General features: G+C 40.3%; 1 protein-coding gene across 1 annotated transcript in view; it reads left to right on the top strand.

Moving 5' to 3' along the window:
- Positions 1-22,359, top strand: part of EP300 (EP300 lysine acetyltransferase) — a 75,542-nt gene that overhangs the window by 14,267 nt on the left and 38,916 nt on the right. The window contains exons 2-3 of the mRNA XM_083400870.1: positions 5,723-6,381; positions 19,438-19,614. Coding sequence (XP_083256996.1) covers positions 5,723-6,381; positions 19,438-19,614 — 836 coding nt within the window. The remainder of the gene's footprint in view (positions 1-5,722; positions 6,382-19,437; positions 19,615-22,359) is intronic.

The raw sequence follows: 22,359 nt of genomic DNA, 5'->3' as shown, positions 1-22,359 counted from the left end.
TGATAGGTTAAGAATATCATAGGACTCCTGGTTAATTGAATACTAATGAAAGTGTTAAATCTCTAGAAAAAGGTATAACTGTTTCTTATTTTCTAATCCACATTTTATGGATTTTTTTGTTTTTGTTTCTATAGTTCTAAACATGCTGAAAATGTACACTTTCCACTCAGAATGCTATGAGAAGGGCAGCCTCTGTCTATTGTAGTAAGAGGTTTTAAAAAGCCCTCATTGCATTGTGTTTTATAATAGAAGTTCGTATTAGCTTTTCTCTTTCTTCACTTCCAAAATAAATCAGTTGTACTTTAGAGTGAGATATACCTTAGAATGCTGCCTTTAAAAAGTTGCATGACATTGTTGGGTTGCTTGCCTTGCAGTTTCTTTGGGTGTGGCAGATATCATTTGTGTTTTTCTTTATTTCTTCCTTGTTTGCTGAAGGATAGCATAATCCATGCGCTCCATAGTGAGATGTTGCTGCATGTGTGTATGCTGACTCCAAGGACTAGAACCCTTCCGATGTGGTTGAACTACAACTTCCATCAGCCAAGCAAGCATGGCCAATGACCCAGGATAATGAGAGCTGTAGTTTGGCAACATTTGGAGGGCCCAAAATCTGAACGCCACTAGCATTTGCATACTGCTCATAGGGGTTAGCACTTCGTATGGAAAACTCCATCAAGCACGGTCATGTCAAAGCAGGCCACTATGTGGCAAATAGGAGCAGTGGTTTGCAGATAATGCTAAGCCAAATTAACATAGTAAACAATACCATAATCACAGGTGTCCCCACAGATGATCGGGCAAACATTGGCTTGTTTCCCCCCTGCCTCCTTGCCTGCTTTGTGCTCTACCTGATATCCTGAGAAAATGTCTACTGGCATTGCCCAGCTGTGACACCATGCTTCCTTCCATTGGCTGGCTGGAGTGGAAATCTTACTCCATTAAAATCCTTGGCAGTGTAGTTGATTAACCTTTTCCTTCCACAGCTTTGCTTTATTCCCCTACTCACCAGTCACCCATAGTGTTGCTCTGTCACATAATTCCGTTGCTCCTACCTTGGTTAGGACAAATCCTGCCCTCCTTCCTCAAGGAATGAAATGTATCTGAGTGAAAAGACAAAGTTTAACATTTTTGCAAATACTCTTGGACTGGAGTTAGAGAAGAGGGACTAGTTTTCTTTCACAGGCAAGATTCCATGAACTGGACACTTGTCCTCTGGAAGGAAGAATAGGACTTTGTATGTGTGTTGGTGAGTTTTGGTCCAAAGGGAAATCATTGAGTTGCTGCTGCTGGCATTACTTCACCTATCTCATCATTTCCAATGTAGCCTGAAGTGTCCCTCCTCCCCTTTTCCTGCTTAAAATTGGGACTTTCTGATATGCTTAGAATATATCCAAGCTGTAAGCCCCACTAAACTTACTGGAGTTTACTTCTGAGTAGACATGTATAGTAATTTAGATAGGAAACCATAGAATCATAGAAGCAGAGAAGAAAAAAATTAACTGGGGGAGGGGAAGAGTGTCCATAAAATGGCTGCTTGTGGACAGAATCTTAAGATAAATTTATCTATTATTTATTAAATTTGTATACTGCCCTATACCCACAGGTCTCAGGGCGGTTCGCAGGATAAAAACAGAATATAACACCACAAAATGCATAATCAAAACAAAACAACCCAAGGGTAGTTTTCTATGGTAGTTTTCTTTTAAATTAATTTTAAACGCCCCATGCTCACTCGTGCAGGCATGACTTTAGAATGTTAGCAACAGGCTTTTAAGCTTTGTAAACAGTAGACAATGAGTGAAGTGCGGAAAGCTGGTCGTAATGAGAAATAAACACTGTTTAAATTTTTATCTCCACTCCACAACTCTTCTGTGAAGTCATGGTGGGTCAGGGCAGACAAATTTCTGTTAAGGAATGCAATTTTATTAATAGTTGCCATAACACAAATTGCTTTAAGAAATCTGGAGGTGGAAGAATTGTTTGGGGGGAAAGGACCATGTTACCAGGGAGATCTAGCAGTGACATCATTTATACTCTTACTACTGTCTCTGTACCTTTATGTGGAACAAACAACCACACTTAAACCATAGTCAAAAAATTGTCCTGGTCCACATCTCTAAACTAGAGATGCAGAACTGGATGTGGCTGGCAGGTTGGCTCCTCAATTCTCCCACTTCTCACATGCCACCTTTGACAGGTAAGTGGGACCAGTTACAGCAAACCCTTTTGAAGTCCCATTTGCTGGCAAAGTTTGCATTCATACTGCATCTACACATGGACATTTCTCCTCTGGAGACATCAGGTGTGGTTTGCATCCAAGTAGTTCTGCAGATCTCTTGGGGCTGTCAGTAAGCCCCATTTGCAAAGGAACAATTGAAGCCACATACTTTCCTTATACTAGACATAGCATATGATTTCAGTTGTGGGGCAGATAGACATGGTTAGGAGGAAATGGCGTAGAATCAGGACACACTGGGCCTAATCGGCTCATGGGCCAGAGATTTCTCATCCTTGCTCTAAAACATAGTTAATGTCAGGTGGCCAACCATGGCTTATTTTATTTGAGGAACTGGGTCAAGTTCACACATAATACTAAACCATGAACTAATATGTGTGAACCAGGTCATTCTCTCACAGAAATATGGAATATCTTTTACAGTACATACTTTATTGAAATATCAAATTGCTGAACAGTACAGTATGTTGAACATTTGAATTTCATTTTGTATGAAGGTGCTCCAAAGGTGGAGCAGGTTCTTGCAGGTGCATTTTTAGTGGGTGTCTAGGGCTACTTTCTAGCTTGAGTTGGGTGAAACAGGTTTTGAAACTGAAAGTCCATAGTCAATAAAAAGATGCTGTAATTGCTTAGTTGTAGGCACTATCATTCATTTCCTTTGTTGTGTGTCCAAAATGGTTTTGCATAAATAGATGTACGAAGCCTAACATTTGGCAGTTGAGGTTTGTAGCATTTAAAACCTACTCCCCCCCCCCAAAAAAAACACCCCACTGATATTTAAAAGGCTTTTGATCTTTCGATTAAAAAAAAAATCCAAGTATTTTTTCATGATGGAAGGTATGTATGTGTGTAGGCACATCCAGCCACCCTCCATCATGAAAAAATACTTGAATTTTATTTTTTTAAAATCGAAAGATACATGTGTACTTACAGGTGGTGACCATTTTAAGTAAAGGTAAAGGGACTCCTGACAATTAAGTCCAGTCGTGAACGATTCTGGGGTTGTGGCGCTCATCTCGCTTTACAGGCCAAGGGAGCCGGCATTTGTCTGCAGACAGTTTTTCCCGGTCATGTGGCCAGCATGACTAAGCCGCTTCTGGCAAAACCAGAGTAGCGAACGCAAATGCCGTTTACCTTCCTGCCGGAGCGGTACCTATTTATCTACTTGTACTGCGTGCTTTCGAATTGCTAGGCTGGCAGGAGCTGGGACCGCACAACGGGTGCTCACCCCGTCACGGGGATTCGAACCGCCAACCTTTCGATTGGTAAGCCCAAGTGGCACAGTGGTTTAACCCACAGCGCCACCCGCGTCCTGGTGACCATTTTAGGCATGTCCAAATGACATGTGATCACCAACACGTGGGTCCTTTGATACCCAGAAGAAGGCAGAACAGAAGCAGTGTGTGCTTGTATGTGCTCTACTGACATGTATGGGGGGGCCAGGAACAGAACCAAGGTTTCCTGCCTGTATTTCTGTGCTTAAAGCTGTTTTAGGTTTAAGTAGATTGAGCTGATGCAGACTCAATATACTTGTGTGAACGATAGCGTGTTTAAGACTTTTAGTCTAGGCAATTCAGTTGCTGAACGAAAACCAAGAAGGAAGTATTCTTTATAGTGGCACATGAAGAAAACTGGTGTTGCACAGTAAGTTCCTGGTTCATTTCACTTCGGCTGTGAGCTTGCTAGGTGTCTTCATTAGCTACTGTTTCCTTGCCCCCATCTTCAGTATGGTGTAACTACAGACCTACTTTGCAAGGCTATTTGTAAGATTTACCAAATGCATATATGGAGTGCTTTGAACTCTTGGCATATGGCATGGGTGTGAAACCTCTAGCATTATTAGACCTAGCGTTTGACTGCAAGGCTGGCTGCCATAGCCAGCTGCTTGACACCTGAAGTACTGTGTGATGTCATGGATAGGGTAGGCAAGGACGTGGCTCCAAATGAGCTATTGGAAGTTTAAAGTGGGCTTCCAATTGTTTATTTGCAAGCGGGACATGCTGACAGTGTTGATCAGGTGATGTGCATTGACAGTGAGCCCCACTGGGATTAGCCAAGAAGGCACAGTGCTTTACAAGTGCCAACAATCAACTGATCATTGGTGCTTGAGAAATGTTGTGCCTTGCCTTCAGTGGCTTGATTTCAAACTGCATGGACAAAAAGGAAAAGGAGCCATGTGATGTCAGATGATTGATAGATGGTCAGCACTGCCCATCTGTCAAAGCAAACCTGCTGAGGGGTTGCAGAATAGTGGGGGAGTTAGAATCTTGCAGTAGTAAAAGAAATTAAGCCTTGAATATATAAATATGAAGGAATGTGGTATAATTGATATTTTATTTGATTTGCACAGGAGAGCCCTTGGTTTACTTTAAGCCATTGCTAAGCATTGTTCACCTTCGGTCAGTTACTATTGCGCAGCCTGACATATTCTGTAGGGTTGTGGAGGAAAAATGTGAATTTTTAAAAATGATTTTTAATTTCAAGTAACTAAACAAGGAATGCAAAGCTTAGTTGTTGTTGTTTAGTCGTTCAGTCGTGTCCGACTCTTCGTGACCCCATGGACCAGAGCACGCCAGGCACTCCTGTCTTCCACTGCCACCAGCAGTTTGGTCAGACTCATGTTTGTAGCTTCGAGAACACTGTCTAACCATCTCGTCCTCTGTCGTCCCCTGCAAAGCTTAGTAGTTATGCAGAAAAGAAAGAAAAATAGAGGCTGATGGTTGTAGTTTTAGATGTCCCAAGAAAGGCGATCAAATGAAAGTGTTTCTTCATAAGGTTCCATGAGTCAATTGTCTTAACAAAGTCAATAAAAGGATAACTTGTCATATAGAAGGTGTGAGTTTTCCTCCCCCACTCCCATCAATATTCCTTTTGTGAAATGGCTAATCTGACCAGAAGCACAATACCTATGAAATCCAGGCTTCAAAAAGATTGGCATTTAAAGTTTTCCAATTTTTTTGCAGTCACTAATCTAGCTGCAGTTAATAAATGGAGAATCAGGTTTTTATTGGTTATGTTCTTAATCCGAGGAGAAAAATTATTGTAGGGCTGTAGCTATTGTCCCATCATTTGATTGTTTGAAAAACTTTTCCCCGGAAGGGAATAATTTTGGGGCAAAACCACACATGTGCACATCTACAAGTAATGTGCTATCTTTAAAGCATTTTCTCAAGTTCTAATTGAGATTGATCCAAATGGCAGTTTATTACAAATGTGTTCCCAGAATTGTTCCTCGGTTCTCCAAAATCTTTTCCCCATTTTAGTCTTAATGAAGTGAGAAGAAGGGTAGCCAATTGTGTGAGGCTTTTATATAGTTGGAAAAATGTGAAATACTTTTTGAAAAAAACCTGTTTATGCTTCTAGGCTTGCTGCATAGTTAATTAGATAAGAAAAGTGATATTGTGCCAGCATTGAAAAGAGCTAACTTTTATGTGAAATATATTCTCAGTGTTCTAAACCATTTCTTTTGTTTTTTCCTTTCCCTAGATTTTGGATCCCTGTTTGATCTGGAACATGACTTACCAGATGAACTGATCAGCTCCACAGAATTGGGACTTACCAATGGTGGTGACATTAATCAGCTGCAGACTAGTCTTGGTATGGCACAAGATGCTGCTTCAAAACACAAACAGTTGTCTGAACTGTTACGTGCTGGTAGCTCACCAAACCTTAATATGGGAGTTGGTGGGCCAGGTCAGGGCATGGCCAGCCAGCCTCAGCAGAACAATCCAGGAATGGGAATCTTAAACAGTATGGTCAAAAGCCCCATGGCACAGGCAGCATTGACATCTCCAAATTTGGGGATGGGTGCAAGTGGACCAAATCAAGGTCCGTCTACTCAACCCACTGCAGGAATGATGCCAGCAGTGAACAATCCGGTAAATCAGCCTGGAATGGGAATGAATGCAGGAATAAATGCTGGCATGAATCCTGGTATGTTGGCTTCAGGAAATGGACAAGGCATGATGCAGGGGCAAGTTTTGAATGGTTCGATTGGAGCAGGAAGAGGGCGTTCCAACATGTCATACTCGAACCCAGGAATGGGTAATGCTGGTAACTTGTTGGCTGAGACATTGCAGCAAGGTTCTCCGCAGATGGGAGGACAGACAGGCTTGAGGGGTCCACAGCCTGGAGCAATGGGCAAGGTAAGTCAAAGTTTTTCTTGTGATCACAAATAAAGTTTTTGAAGTATAATATTTCAAAATACCTGAGCGTTTCCAGAAAACAGGCTTGTTCACTGCAATTATGAACGATACCTGGGAATATTTAAGCATATTAATACATGATAAGGAGGCATGTAGCATTATATGAAAAGTTGTTTTTCTAAAAAAACCTCATAGTCTTTGTGTCCAGTTACAGTATTGCCATTCAAAATGATGTATTGAGTTTATAGCTTTCAATAGTACCTATGATTGGTGTATTAGTTCTTCAATTGAATTTTTTCCCTAGTATTAAAACTACTAGGAAGGCTAATATTGCTATTCTTAAGTGAAACATTGCTATAATTGTGGGTGGGGTGGGAATATATGTGCATGCAATATTTTCCTTGATTTGTTAAGTAGTGGGTAGGTTTATCACAACTGTTACCCATGATTGATAACTTCAACCTCCAGGTGCAGCATTTCTGAGTACAGATGCTGGTGCCAAACAATGAAGAAGAGTTTGCATGGTGGTTGTAGATATTTTGTAGTCACTTTTACAAATTAGATGGTAGACCTGTAGGTTGGCTCCAGCAGGACTTCTCATATCTCAGTACTTGGAAAAAACAGTACTGTGAGTGTAATAAGGCACCAAGAACAGTATCTTCACTAATTAGAATGAATAACCTAGTGCTTTGTAAGTGGTGGAGCAGAAAAATGCTGTACATTTCATTACTAATCATGTAGCTTTGGTGTAACCTCTGCATGTAGTTGTTTACTACTTCAGGGGAAAGGATAGGAAACAGCTTTTCTCTTACTTATTTTAGTACAGTGTTTAGATTAAGCATCTAAAATGAGTCCTCAATAGGTACTTGCCTAGCAGGTGCTTGTCCTATGGGAAATATGTAGCAAACTGCCAGGTTGCTCTCATTGAGTGGTAGCCAGTGAGAGTTAACACATGATTGTACAGAGCAGCAAGTAGAGGACTTGGGTGCTTTATGTAAAATGGGTGAGGAACTATATCTAGCTGGTGGGCTGTACCCTGGTTTCTCCTGCCGATGGTGCGCCATTTTGACAGGTAGGTGAGCCTCTGCCCACCTGGAAATTACTCTTATGTCACTGTGATGGCAGTTGACACATTTTTACTTGGTAGTGCTACAAAGGAAATTCTAGTTCATTCAAGCCTGACTTGGAAGTTACCATCAAGCTACTGATACAGGCCAACTTCATGCTCTACTTTGAGCAGGGATTTAGTGCATTATGGAGTACTGTATGGGGAACTCCATGGTTCAGCTGATCCCAGCAGGGCTGCTGTCACTGCCAAAACCAGCTGATCAGCAGTGATAACAAGTCTCCCTTGCCAATGAACAATTGGGAGTGTAAGGCTCCCAGTAGATCATGACTGCCATTGCACAATCTGCTCCATACCTGATATCACATGACATCAGTTGTGGGGTAGGTAGGTGTGGTTTTGGGAAAGCAGCCTCACAAGCCAAATTGGGAACAGTGCTAGGTCTAGGTAGGCCCACAAACCAGAGGGTCCTCATGCCTGGTGATAGATGTAGTCAGAAACATATGAAGGGCACACGTTGGTGAGGATTTCTTTAGTAGAATAGATCTGTGCAGTCTTTGCATATAATACCCTTTCACCTGTCTTTTGAAAACTCATTTGCTCTAATGACTAAACATAATAATGTGTTCAGTGTCCGTAGTGTGGCCCTCACTGGCAGGTTCACTACTTAGATGCAGACTGGGTTTGCAAGTTGCTTGGCTGATGAACCTGCTTGCCTTACAGTTCCATCTTTGTGAGCTGTTTAGCTTGTCAAAGAGTGAAGCTTGTAAAGGGGATATAGCAAATTCTGATCTTTGGTTCCTAAGGTCTGCAGAATCTCAGTTGATAGTTCAGACATAAGTCTTGTAAGCAGATTTTAAAGGCAATAACTAGCTCTAAAGTAACAAAGTAGAACAAAGATTTTAAAGTTTGGATGTATATAGGTGCAGTGACAAGATAAGAATAACATTTTATTTTTAGAAAGGTTGTTTTTTTATGGGGAGAATGGACTTCACACTGTCAGTAGCGAGGAAATGGAAGTGTGTGACCAAAAAAATAGTACAGTATGGTGTTCTTTGTTTTTGATTAACTCTGGCAGTGGGAAGGCATGAGAGGCTGGGCTTTAGCAATGAAATGTAACTACTATTGTAGGTGCAGTTGGCTACACACATACTCAAGTGACAAAATATGAATTTCAAATTATCAAAAGTAGTGCCAGATTTTATAGTGAGATGAAATCTGGAATTTCAGAAAAATATGTAGCATCACTGCTTAGCATAACTTGAAACAACACCATCTTATAATATAAAATAAATTTGCCATTGTAAATGTAACACCCCCCTACAAAAATACTTAATGATCCATGTTTTATCAACATGTTTGATTTCTTGTATATTTGGCTGGTAAGTTGAACAGTGTCCTAACCCTGAAAGAGAATGCAAGTGTTTGATTCAGTCTGAGAACTTACTGGAATCTAAATTGAAGAGTAGAGGAATCCTGGCCTCAGATGCAGGGAATTAATCAACATTTTTTGTAGTTGAATTCTTGAAGCAAAAACATTTTTTGCTTGACATGAGAGAGCTTGTTGCTATTGAGGAATGTTTTTGTGACAGGACTGCTACATTACTGTACTTCCATCGCTATTTCTGTGCTTGAGATGGCAGCTTTTTAAAAATAATGTGAATTAGTTGGAATTAGTTGCAGAATGCTTCACTGCCAGTGACTACTGTAGGTACATGTTCACATTTGGAAGTTGGGGAAGTAGAATCACTTCAATTTTGTCTACTAGTGAATGTTTTGGTTTACATGGGAAATGATTTTAGCAAGGTATATGTGAATGAGGTGGACAGTGATACTTGGAAAAGGGAAGTCTTGCAGTCATTGCTGATTTCGGTGGCATCTTGATAGAAGTTGTGGAAGCACTATCTCAGAAACAGGGTTAATATGTGGAGTAAAGAACAAATATGACAGTGAGAAGGCCCTACAATTTGCTAGCCATGCCCTCTCCCTAGCAAGCATCTTTCACCCCACCTCCTCACCTGGTAAGGGGAGCATGCAGGCTTGGGAGCTGCAGCTCAAAGGAAGTGGCATCCAACAACCTTCTCGGCTTCACTGATGTGGTCCAAAGGAAAGGAAAGTTTGGTTGCAGGAGTTGCTGGAAGGAGGTATACAGGGCACCATCCAACCGTCTTAGGGACTCCATTTTGGATTGTGTAGGGTTTACTCCTTAGCCTTTTCTTCACCTGAACATGTCCCACAAAGTAGCGGGTATGGATTTTTTTCTCAGGGTTTACTGGTCAGTTCACCTCCTGTTATATAACTCAGGCTGGGAACAGGTTGTGTTCTATCTCTAAGAGCTACTGAAGTAAAGATGCATTGTGCCCACCTTCTGATCTCCACTATAATGATATCTCCCATTTAATATTACTACTTTGGGGAAGGGTTGCTATTTATGTATTGCCCTTAAAAATAACTGGTGTATTCTGTGGCTTCCAAGATAAAAACCTGTAACACCTCTTTCAACATGGATTTCCTGGAAAAATTTCCGAGAGTGATCTAGTTTGCCATATTTTCTTGTATTTAATAAACAAAACTAAAATCTTTGAAACTATCAAGCTTGCTTAATAGCTGCGTTTGGCATCTTTTCATTTTTGCTAATGAACTTATAAAACAGAAAAATTTTCATGGAAAAATAAAGCTCTGAAAAGTTTTCTGCTGCACATTGCTGAGAAGTCTTGTGCTTTGCATGGACATGAAACACATGAATAGTGGCTCTGGAGTGATACAGTTTCCTTTTCTAAATCTGTGGGGCTTGTATGTTTTGTTTCCCAAAGCACCTAGAATTCTAAGTTGCAAACATTTTTATTTATTACCTGATTATATCAGGCCCTCAAGGTCTCAGCCAGCAGAAATTCTTTTTTGGCTCTTTTTTGGCTCTTTCTTGGTGGCAGTTGTTTAACCTAACCCTGGTTTGGGAAAGGTTTTGAATCTGAGAACAAAACTGGTATGTTTACCTAAAGATGCTTACAGCCAATAAAAAATCAATATAGATTAACAACAAAGTTGCAAAGCAACAACACTGTCTTTCAAATGGATGCAAATATGTATTTGATCAACACAGTTATAGGTGGCATTTTAGAATTTGATTTCATATGGTAGTAGCCTTGCTGTATTGAAAAGTGTTTCTGCTCTCAAGATAGGGAACATACCTTTCACTGATCCCACTACCTTCTGCAGACCTTAGTGCCATATTTCATAGAAGGGCTGGTCAAATAACTAGATTTAAACTGGCTAAACTTAAAGGTGCAAATATAATCCTCATTAATTTATTGATCACCTTCTTAAAAACGTATCTCAAGGTGATGTATAATTAAAAGAAGTTATAACACAAAAATAGCAGATTCATTTAACACAAAAATGAAATCAAGCAAAGTAGACAGTATGATATAGCCCAGTTAATGCTGCTGGTAAAACCTGTTGATACAAACATGTCACTTATTTCAGGAAAGTACAGGTAGAGAGGGTGCCTGTTGTATCTTGACAGGAATTCTATTCCACAGAGTGGTGACAGCCACACACTGCTCCGAGTTACTGCAGAGTGGGCTTCTGAGATCTTTGGAACTTGCAGGAGAAACTTAACTGCAGGCATTTTCAGATAGCCAAATAGCAGTTAGAAAGACAGTGACCCTGCTACCAGATCTAGCTTTGTGACTTGAAGCCCACAAAATGCAGTGCTGCAACCTTTCATCAGCTGAAGCAGCTTCATAATTCTATAATGAGAATTTCAGTTCCTAAAGATTAGTTGGCTTATGTAAACAGATTTTTAGAAAACTATTTCTTTATTACCAAAAGTTCTTAAGAAAAACTGCAGGTGTCAGGCATAATTTGGGGGCATAGTTTTTTTCTTCAGAAAGGCAAATGTTCTTCTAGGATGGTGCCGCCTATAACATAGGCACGAATAATCTGAACACTGAATGTCTTTCCCTTAAACAGTTTCATTCTATGCAGACGTTTACAGAGCTAAATTTTAATGCACTTTTACTCAAAATGCATTTTTTTAGTATTGTGCGTTCTTACTCAAGCAAATCCATTGAACAAAGTAGGACTACTGATAAATGTACATATCATTGCAGGCTTAGTCTGTTGGCTATACCTCACAAGATTGATAAACTCTACTAAGATTTCTTTAATAGTCTGACAACTTTAATAATATAATAATACTTAACATGTGAAGATTCAGTTTAATGAGCATTTGGAGTATACTGTCTTCAAATCCTGAAATTTACTTGAGTGGTAATTGGAGAAGCAAAGAAGATTGTTTAACGTGAATTGTAGATATGGTTTTGCTCTGCTTCTGTCAGTTTTAGCAGAAAGGACACTCTTTTTGGCTTGGACACCCCCATTTGGAATGTATGTTCTTAAGCTAGCTGAAGAGCCTATTAGAGGGAAATCTGAAATGGAGGCTGAGACTCAAGAGTGTATTCAACTGGTTTGGCTGTTGGCAGAGAGCCCAAGTTTCACTTTTTGAGGTGGAGTTGGTACAAGCTGACAACAAGCATGCTTGATCTGTGTTGCTCTCCAACCAGCTGTTGTCGATACCCCACAACCGAGTCTAGAAAAGTAAACTGGGAACAGGAGGTTTTTGAGGGGTCTAAAAATGAAAAGTATTTTGTAGCCTACGTATAGCTGAGCTTCATCTTCAAATGAAATACTTGGCTTCTTTTGTATGGCAAAGCAAAATGGCATGACTGTTGTGCATATCAGGATGAGCATTTTCTTCTACTTTCATGGGGTTGTAATATATAGGTGCTTTATCTGCAGGAAACATTCTTGTCAACTAACACTTTGTTGTACTAAGGTTTGATATTTGTGCTTTTATAAAAGCCCTTATCCTGAATTCTAAATACAGTAGGTGGAAAGCAGTGGTGTGAATTTCCATTTTCTAAAATGGATCTAATTTTCCCCAATGCCCAGTTTAAATCAGCTTTACAAATCTGATTATGATAATTGTTGGACTTAGTCTATACTATATATAGCTGTCTCAAAACTATACCATATAGCACTGCGTACTATAGATGTGGTATAAAATTTAGTGTTATGCACTTTGCTTAAATTTAATGGGGGGGGGGGAGAAAGCACTGAAAATTGTTAACATATGCTAATTTTATCAAGCCCAAACAGCTGTACATGAGAGAGAGAGAATGAACTGTGTTCATTTACGTTGAAGTGACTTAGTTAGATATAACTGACAGTAGTTTGGAATACTCTGGATTTATTTTTGTTGTACTTCTGTTCAGGTGTTCAGTGTTTTGTTTTTTAAAAGAGGTGTGTTTCTATCCATTCATATAAATTGGCCTGTTCTGGCTCTAATTGAGCACAGTACAATGATTCTACAATCTTCTGGTGTTGTTGAATATACTCTAGAACTCTTGCATTTGAGCTGTAATTTAATTTTATTATCTGTGTGAAAAGGTGAGTCACGTTTTCTTAAAGAGCAGTTAAGAATTATGGATTAGTAGTTACTTGGCATATCATTGGTATACATGAGCTACAGTAAATATCATTGATGGGTGTAGAATAACCAGACCTTGATATCTGAACATTATGCAGTCCAAGTGGAATTAAGCAACAACTGCAGTACAAGATCTTGCAGGTAGAACTAGATGAAGTTGGGATGTAACTTGGTGGCAAATTTTTGTTTGTACTTTTATTTATTTTTGAATAATTTCAAAGAACAATTGTACAAGACATAACATAAATATACAACCACATGTGAAAGAGAAATGTCAGGATGAAATTGGGATTAATCTCTGATTAGGTTCACAATAGGAAGTGTGCACAGTTTGAACCTGGGACATCTTGTGCACAACCCCTGGCATTTCTAGGTAGGGCTGGAAAAGGCTACTGTCTGAAATGTTGGAGAACCATTGCCAATCAGACTGTAGATGATAAAGACCTAGCAGCAGCAATGGTCTAAGGCATTTTCCTATGTTCTTGTGCACCATATTAGCAACACCAAGGATGTGGAATGTGTTTTGTTTCAGATGTTGTTGAACTCCGATTCCCTTCAGGCCCAGCCAGCGTGGCTAGTGATCAGAGTTGGTAGGAGTTGGAAGCCCACATAGAGGGTCTCTGGTTCCCAATCCTGGAATTTTTGTGTGGTATAAAGGATATGGTTCAAAAGTTATATGTATGCAAGAACTGACGAAGTCATAATTTAATAGCATAGTTTCTGGGGCTTCAGTAAAAAAAGACATGATATACAGTGGTACCTCTGGATGCGAACGGTATCCATTCCGGAGCCCTGTTCACATCCTGAGTAGAACGTAACACGCGTGTGCATGGGTTGCGTTTCACTGCTTCCGTAATGCACGTGACAGCATTTTGAGCACATGTGCGAGTGGCGAAACCCGGAAGTAACTCGTTCCGTTACTTCCGGGTCGCCGCAGAGCATAACCTGAAAACGCTCAACCTGAAGCATATTTAACCCAAGGTCTGACTGTATTTGATACATAAATGAACTCCAAGAAAGGACACATTTTGATCCATTGATTTACATGTTGGCATTGTCTAACAAGTGTTTTGGCCACTTAAGGATTCAATATGCCACATATTAAAATGAACTGAAAGGTTTGGCTTTGCAATAATAAACCTCCTTAACTCTTGGTAAATACTGAATTTAATTCAAATGTATATGTCTAGGGAAAGTCCATCTTATCTTCTCCTTTATTTTTTCTTGACGATGGTTCACATGTCTTTTCTTAGAGCAAACATGCTAGAGTAGCTTGCAACAGTGTTTGAAATTAGCCAGGCACATTTTGCACCTGGCTATCAGCCACTTGTGACCAAGTAAAGAAGCCTAAGTGTGAGGATGGCACCTGACATTTCCACCATCTGGAGGTGCATGCCTCAGGATCCTTGGATTTTGATTGTTTTCACACACCAATAAGACATCCTGTAGAATTCTATAAGTTTTATTTTATCTACAAAATCAGAATGAATTTCAGGAACCAACATGCTTTATCTGTGCAGCCTGAGCAGGAGCAGTGAACAATGTTATAGTTAATTGTTGTAGCTTCTCTTCACCTACCCCACTTACATTATGAATGGTCTGTGTCACCATTAAGAAAAAGAGGTAAGAATAGGCTTATATGTATGTGTGTCCCTGGATAAAGTGGCTATTCCTCCTTAAGTTCACAAAGTTCTGAGTTTCTAACACTGGTTTATAGTGGGAGTGTGGTCAGTTTGGGCTTTTAAAATGCACATGCTGCAGACTGAATTTAACAGGGGAGGTGGAGTAAATTGCATTCTTGAAACAGAAGTTTCCAGTGCCATCTGCTCTGTTAGCATCTATAGAGAATTTTCCAAATTTGAGTATTTAGAGGATCAGTTTGCTGCCAAGAACGTGTGTGGAGAACCACCCCCTCCCAAATATAGGAGCTTCTACTACTCATTGTTATGTTTCATCGGTGAATGTGAATATTGTCAGTTCCCTGAGCAATGACTGAAGAATAAATACCACAAGTTTATTTTAATTATTGTTCTTGTTTATTAAATTGATATAGTTTTCTTCAACCAAAGATCACAGAGTCGTTCGCAACATAATATGGCCTTAACTGGGATTTAACAATCGGCCTGTAAGAGAGCCAGTGCATTGAACAGATCTTCTCTTCACATCTCAGCCATATTACACTTAATGGTAGTCGGCTATGCTGGTGCCATGACATTGATAATTTAGTTAGTTAGAGGCTTGGAAGAATGGCTCATGAAGATAGTTTAGTTATGAATCCAAATGGGTACACTTTACAAACATTAAACTTAAAATCTCTTGATATTTTGGAATCGTGAGAGTTGCAAGGGACCTTGGTGGTCATAGCATTTTTCTCTTGAGTTTTACTTGTGAATCTAGGGACTGCTGATAGTCCATAGTGAGCTTTCACATGAAATCATGAATGGAAGAGAATGCTAGAGGTTATTCCCAGACCAATCAAATATTAAAAAATAATAGGATTATAACAATTGTGCACAAGCTTTCTCAATTGGATAAATGGGTCTTTGCTGTATCTACTTTATATTATTTGAGTTTTGTTTTAAATGTGTCTGCTCTGTTTTGTGTTTTTAACCGTCTTTTCACTTTTCATTTTTATTATCTTGTGCATAACTTTGAGATGATTGTGCAGAAGGCTACTTAAAAATTAATGACAATAATAGTATAAATTGGCCGCAAAGTTAACAGCCAGCCAAAAATAGTACTCAAAAGAGGGGCTGATGGAAGATGGATAGAATATTTGCCAGCCCCTGCTCTGGGTAAAAAGCAGAGTGAAGAATTCTACAGGCTAGAAACACAGTAGGCACCAAGCCTTTTGTGTTCCTATACAGTGGTACCTTGGTTTGCAACTGCTTTGGATTACAACCATTTTGGATTGCAAACACATCAAACCCGGAAGTGCGTGCCCCTTTTTTTGGGATTCTAACCCCCCTTTTTTTTATTACAACCCATTTTTTGGGGGGAGGCCTCATTTGCGAAAGCGCACCTTGGGTTAGAAAATGTTTTGGCTCACAACCGGACCTCCTGAACGGATTATGGTTATAAACCAAGGTACCACTGTACTTTATGTCTTGAAAATAAAGACTCATTCTGCAAATCCAGCAAACAAAGCAAATGGACTAGTGGCAGAGGCATGAGTCACTCCACACCTCCCTGTTCTTCCTTTTCCTACTTGTAGCATAGAGGTACTACAGGCTGGTGGCAGAGGAATGAAGTGCTCTCTTGCTTTCTAGGATGGACAGGTATTAGGGAGCTTGACCTCTAGAATCCAATATGAAAATTCAGTGGGCTGGCAGTGGTGCGTTGAAATGTTTCATCTCTTTGCCAGCAGTGTACTTGATTCCTGTGCACAGCATACTGAGCATCTTCCCACCTCCTAGGCTCTAGCAAATGAAAACTTTAAACATTCTTTAAAAAGCAATAATAAACTCTAACCAGTCACTCTGAAGTTGGCTACAGCAACTACCAGAGGAGCAACATATTGTGCCTGCCAGTTTATGTATAACTTCATGATCTGTGCTGTCAAGGTGGATCTAAACCTATGTAGTCTTAATTTTCAGGGTTGTCTGTGTGGCATGTTTTGAGGTACACAAAGTGAAGACACAAGGATGACAGAGCAAATGGGATGACTTAGCAAGAGCCGAATAACTTGCAATTGTCTTCTATTCCCCAATAGAAGGATAGTAGAGAGGCTCCGTTCTCCACTGATGATGTAACCAAGCTTGTGTGTTCAGTTATTTTTACATGCTTCTCTATGTTTGAAGCTAAGGAACACAGATTCCCCATTACTACTAGGCCTGGGCGATATATCGCCCAGGACCGGTATGAGGAACAGGCCACAATGTCTGCTTCACTCAGCGGTGTTGCGCTGAGTGAAACAGCCATCCCACTTCTTTCTCATATAACAGAGAGGGAGAAACAAGCTGTATCTGTGAAGTGCATCTTTAAACTGCCCGACTGAGGAGTGTGCTGCTGCCCTTGCATCAGTTGAGCAGTCAAAGGAGCCCCTAGGCTTGCACTAGCAGAGAGCGTGGTTGCTGCTCCTTGCAGCGAGCAGTTAAAGGAGCCCTGATACTCCGCCCACTCACAGGTGTTCCCTCCCCCCAGCTGAGTGGCACAAAGCAGCTCCAATGCTATTGCTGCTCACATTAGAGAGCACGGAGCTGTCTCAGCTGGGGAGGGGGTGAAACTGCCTCAGCTCTGGAGGTGAGAGCAGGGGCAGTTTCACCTGGTGTCTCGCTGGCAGAGGCCAATGCACCTTGTTTTTTCAACATTGTGGTATATCACCAAACTGCGATGTTTGGCTGGCGATACACTGTTATGTTGAAAAGCTGCTGCTGCTAGTGCTGATAAAATAATTTATTATTTATACCCTGCCCATCTAGCTGAGTTTCGCCAGCCACTCTGGGCGGCTCCCAATCGAGTGTTAAAAACAATACAGCATTAAATATTAAAAGATGTCTTTTAAAAATAGGATAGCTGCTTATTTCCTTGACATCTGATGGGAGGGCATTCCACAGTGCGGGCACCACTACTGAGAAGGCCCTCTGCCTGGTTCCCTGTAACTTCACTTCTTGCAATGAGGGAACCTCCAGAAGGCCCTCAGCACTGGATCTCAGTGTCCAGGCTGAACGATGGGGGTGGAGACGCTCCTTCAGGTATCTCCCAGCCCTAATTACTACTACTATACTACAGAATTATGTCTGTTTTATATCCACCTCAACTTACTAGCAGTGTGACCTTTTTAGGGGGTGGCATCAGCTGTCTCTACTGGAGAACAGGGTACTGAGTTGTGTATGTTGATGAGTATTAGATAATGCAAAAGATAATGATATCAGAAAGTTTTGGAAGGGAATTTCCAGTATGTTACAGTAGTGCATAGAATGGACTCTTCCACTCTAGCCATCTAGGTTTATTTAACTGATGCTGGTTTCTTAATTATGTTCGTACCTGCTACTTTGTCTAAACCACAGATTTCCTCTTTTAAAAACAATGTGCTTGTTTTCTCTGCAACTAAAATCTCTGTGTAAAATGGACTGTGGCCAGCAGAGCTTTCTTATAATTTCCAGTAGAGATTTCCTGCTATCTAGGAGCTTTACTAGCAAATAGTATTAAATGAACTTACTTGGACAAGTAGATAAGATCTGAGACATAGAAAATCTTCCTGTATAAAGACCCAATCATTGAAAATTACCTGCTCTGGTAGACCACACTTCTGAAAGAGGCACAGAGATTGTGTATTTTATTTATAATGGGCCAGGGGTCCACCAGCTTGGAGCTGGGGAGAAGGGCAGAGCCTTGTTGCTTCAATCTCAACTGAAAACTCATGCATTTTTTTGATAACTGTTTAAAGATTGTCATGATTTAGACCAGTCCACCATTGTACATAATAATAATAATAATAATACCACCACCACCACCACCATATGGAGGAATTCAGCGTCATGCTGTAATGATTGTTCTGTCAGTGCATGTATTTCTGCTTGTCAGGTAGAACTGTCCCTTCTCCTCACCCCCGTGCAATGTTCTAGGGATTCTCTTGACTCGCCAGAGTAGATTTGGTGGAGCAGGAGAAGCCCCATTGTGCTAGTGGGAGACAATATGCTGGCTTCCACTAGCATGTTAGGTTAGGTGAGTCTAGGGTGTAGTATCCACATATGTCAGGAGAACTGTTGGATTACTATTCAACAGCTAATAGTGAAAAAGTCAATAAATGTAGAAAACATCAATTTAGGCAGCTGCCACATTCAGCTGTGTTTTCCATATATACTCACATGTTCTGCTTATTTTGTGTATATATATGCCCATTTGACAGCTTCAGTCTGGAGCACTGACACTGTTACAGGTGATTCATAATACTCATTCTGCACTTGTAAAAATTTGACATTTAGGAACTATCAATAATTGTATTTTATATTTTTGTAATTTGCTTAGAGGTTTTCTTAGATCAAGTGATATATAATTCTTTGTTAAACAATTAATGGCTCGGGTGTTGCTTTGATATAAAATCTTTAATCTGCCAAACCATTGAGACATTATTTCAAATCTTCAATTTCTTCATGACCTATGATCAGAATCAGGCTCAATATTCAGATTGTAAAATTGAAGCTGTGCCTTTGGATCATAAGCATTCAAGGATAAATTAACTTTTGAGGTGCTCAGTCAATATAATTCAATATGTGGAGGAATATATATATGAAATGCTTGATTTAAAATGAAGGGAAAATGGAAAGTATTGAATGATAGCAAAATTTTATTAATTGTCAGTACAACCAATATTGAATTGGGGTTTGGAAAGAGATGGATAGTATTAAGAGGGTATATGTAGATCAGAATTTGTTAATACTTTGCAGTTTGTTGATATTCCATTCCTTGAACCAAACAGTAGTTAACCATAGTGTATACCATGAAATGAACAGAAGAAAATGAAAATATTCCTTATTTGTCATTCTTTAATTTCTAGATGGGAATGATGAACAACCCCGGTCCTTATGTACCACCATACAGCCAGAATCCTGGACAACCAATTGGAGCCAGTGGACTTGGTCCCCAGATGCAAAATAAGCCTGTATTACCTAACAGTTTACCCCAGTTTCCAATGGACAAGAAGCCAGTGCCTGGTCCAGTAATGCCTAATATGGTAGGTAGTAACTTCTATTTCAAATTATTGTAGAGCTAGTTCAAGATATACCAGTATTTTGTCTTAAAGGGTTCCATATTGTGTCACATCATGAGAAATAAGGGTATTCAACCTAGAAGAAAAAAGCATTTTAGTTGAGTTTTAATTTCTTTTGAATGGCATTTCTATTTGAACCATATCTCCTTGTCTTTTGCATAATTCTCATATCTACTCTTTCATCATCTGAATTCTAGCCTTTTAGGGGGCAGACAGTACTATTTCCATCCATATATTGGAGGACATATAGAAATAACAGTCTGTGATGTATTCTGAAACTGTGTTCATGTGCTTGTTGATAATAAGGGTGGAAGGTTCAAGGGGAAATGGGATATAGGAAGAAATGGATGACATAAAATTACTTTTTATTGAAAACTGACTTTATGTGAGTTTACATAGGTGCATTGTCATAGCAGGATGTAAGATGTATTTGATGAGCAGTGATTGCATCAGTTCATTCATTTGCCAATCTATGCTTTGCAGCCATTGAGCCAACACATTCAGTGGAGCATTGCATCACAGATACACCTCAGCTCCCAATGAGCAGACAGTGTAATGTGCACACACTTAACTTGATTCTTGTTAATCCTGCCTTCCACAGTGCTGAGCTAGTGACACAGCAGTACAAGAGAATCTCTGTGCACATAGAGATTCCATTCCCAGTAACTGTGCATGTCAGTGGGACACACACAAGTCCTTTCTGTCCTGTTCTGCCCCCCTTTGGCACCAAAAATGATGCATGTGTCAGTGGTCGTGTGAGTGGGAAGGTGCCTGTACATGCTCATAAGGTTCTTAGCATCCCTATTCCCTTCCAGATGATGTGTGCCTTATTGGTATTTTTAACAGCAGGTTTTGGGAATGGTGGAGAGGTTGGAGGCAGGGGTATCAAGGAACATAACTCTTCTTACTGGACAATACAGAGGTGGAGGAGGAGGCAGAATGTAGCTGGGTAAGATGTTGGAGGAACCAGGCTGGTCAGAACATGGAGAGTGTGACACTTCCTTGGAGCTTCCAATGTCCCTTTCTCCTTGCTGTGAGCTATGGTGAAGATGGGCAAACTGTGTTACTTGGATTGTGAGGTCTGCAAAAGCCATGCAGAGCTACCACCGCTCTCTGTGTTGGCCTATATTGGCCTTTTTAAGCTTTCAGTGCTCCATTCTCTGGGAAGTAAGGGGGGGCCTGGGCGGTGGGCGATGAAGGCGCCATACTGAAAAGCAGGCTGGAGCTGGGGAGGGGAGCACTGAAAAGGCTGTGTAGAGCTGATTCCTGGGTTGTGTATAGCCTGTCTTAATTTTTCTACCACCCTTGTGGGGGATAGAATTGCAGGTATGCATGCTGTATTACTTATCTCACGTTGCATTGTATGTGTGGCCTGAGTGCATGCATGGAACCATGCTCTTAAAAAGTAGAAAGCTAAGAGTGTAAGTCAGACCCCCAAACATTCTTAGACTGCTGTTTCTGAATGGCTAGCTGTTGCCAGTAATCTTTGTAGCCAAGTGTTGCTCTGTAAAAAGTGGATTTTAAAAAATCTTCGTTCATCATCTTCATCTACTCTGAGCAGCACAGGTGTGTAGCTCTTCACTTATTTCAAGCTAATTCTGATTGCTGACTTTTTTAGAATGTCTTATGCACCTTATGGTCAAATTGTGCATCCCTAGATATTGGCAATTTAAAAGTGAAATAACGCTGTATAGATCCTAATAGAACTGTGCTGAACTTTTGCCTAAAAAATACTGGGAACAAAGAAGATTAGGAGAAGTCAAAACATCTTACAGTGCTCCTCTTTGCTTGCTTCCACTATGAACTGTTCACATTAACTTTTAAGCCATATTCCTGATGTGATCCAAACCAATTGGGAATCAGGTGGGCAGCATGTTGCGCTGCTCATCAGATCAGCATGCCAATAAGCAACAGTTGGTTTGGCTCTCAGATCTAATAGATTCCAATAGTGAACTAGTTCACACAATACATTAAACTAGAGTTTATTTTAAAGTATGTTTTAATGAGTATAGGCAGTATATTCTTCTACTGCTATAACATTCATGTCAATGAATTAGAGTGAGGGCAGAAACATTGGCCTCCCTCAGCACAGGCTTCCTGACACTGGCACACAATGAGAATTGACTAACCTAAAAAATTCAAATGTCAGGTGAATTCTACTTACACTCCCCTGAATGGGTAAATCCCCCCCCCCTTACAGCGTTCGAAATTAGCCAGGCACCATGCTCATTTTGCACCTGGCTATCAGGCACATGCAACTAAGTGAAGATGTCTGGGCGCCAGGATAGCACCTGACATCTCCGCCACTGGCTGGCGTACAGCATCATTGTTGTTTTTTTGCTGCCGTGCTATGGCATGAGTCAGATTTTAGCTGGAGCTGACAGTATACAAAATTCATTTTCAGCTTTGTAATCATGGGGGGGGGGGGTTGGTTGTTGTTGTTTTTTTATAAAGTGCCTAAACATTCCTTTAGTGTGCCCGTAACCTAGGTTTAAGGGGCCATATGACGAATAGCTTTAATATCTCTGTTTCTAACACTGCTCTTCATAGAACTGGTCAAACAGTTACCTCAATGAGAGAGGGGCAGGCACATGCAGGAGTAGGGGAGGAACAAATTATTGTTACTATTATTTATTAAGTTTATATACAACCCTTTATCCGAGGATCACAGCATGGTTTAGAATATAAAAATACATAACATAGTAACAA

Source organism: Podarcis tiliguerta (assembly GCF_965153285.1).
Source record: "Podarcis tiliguerta genome assembly, chromosome: 10".
In the NCBI taxonomy this organism is placed as follows: domain Eukaryota; kingdom Metazoa; phylum Chordata; class Lepidosauria; order Squamata; family Lacertidae; genus Podarcis; species Podarcis tiliguerta.
The sequence above is the reverse complement of the archived record's forward strand: the minus strand, read 5'-3'. Positions and strand labels throughout refer to the sequence as shown.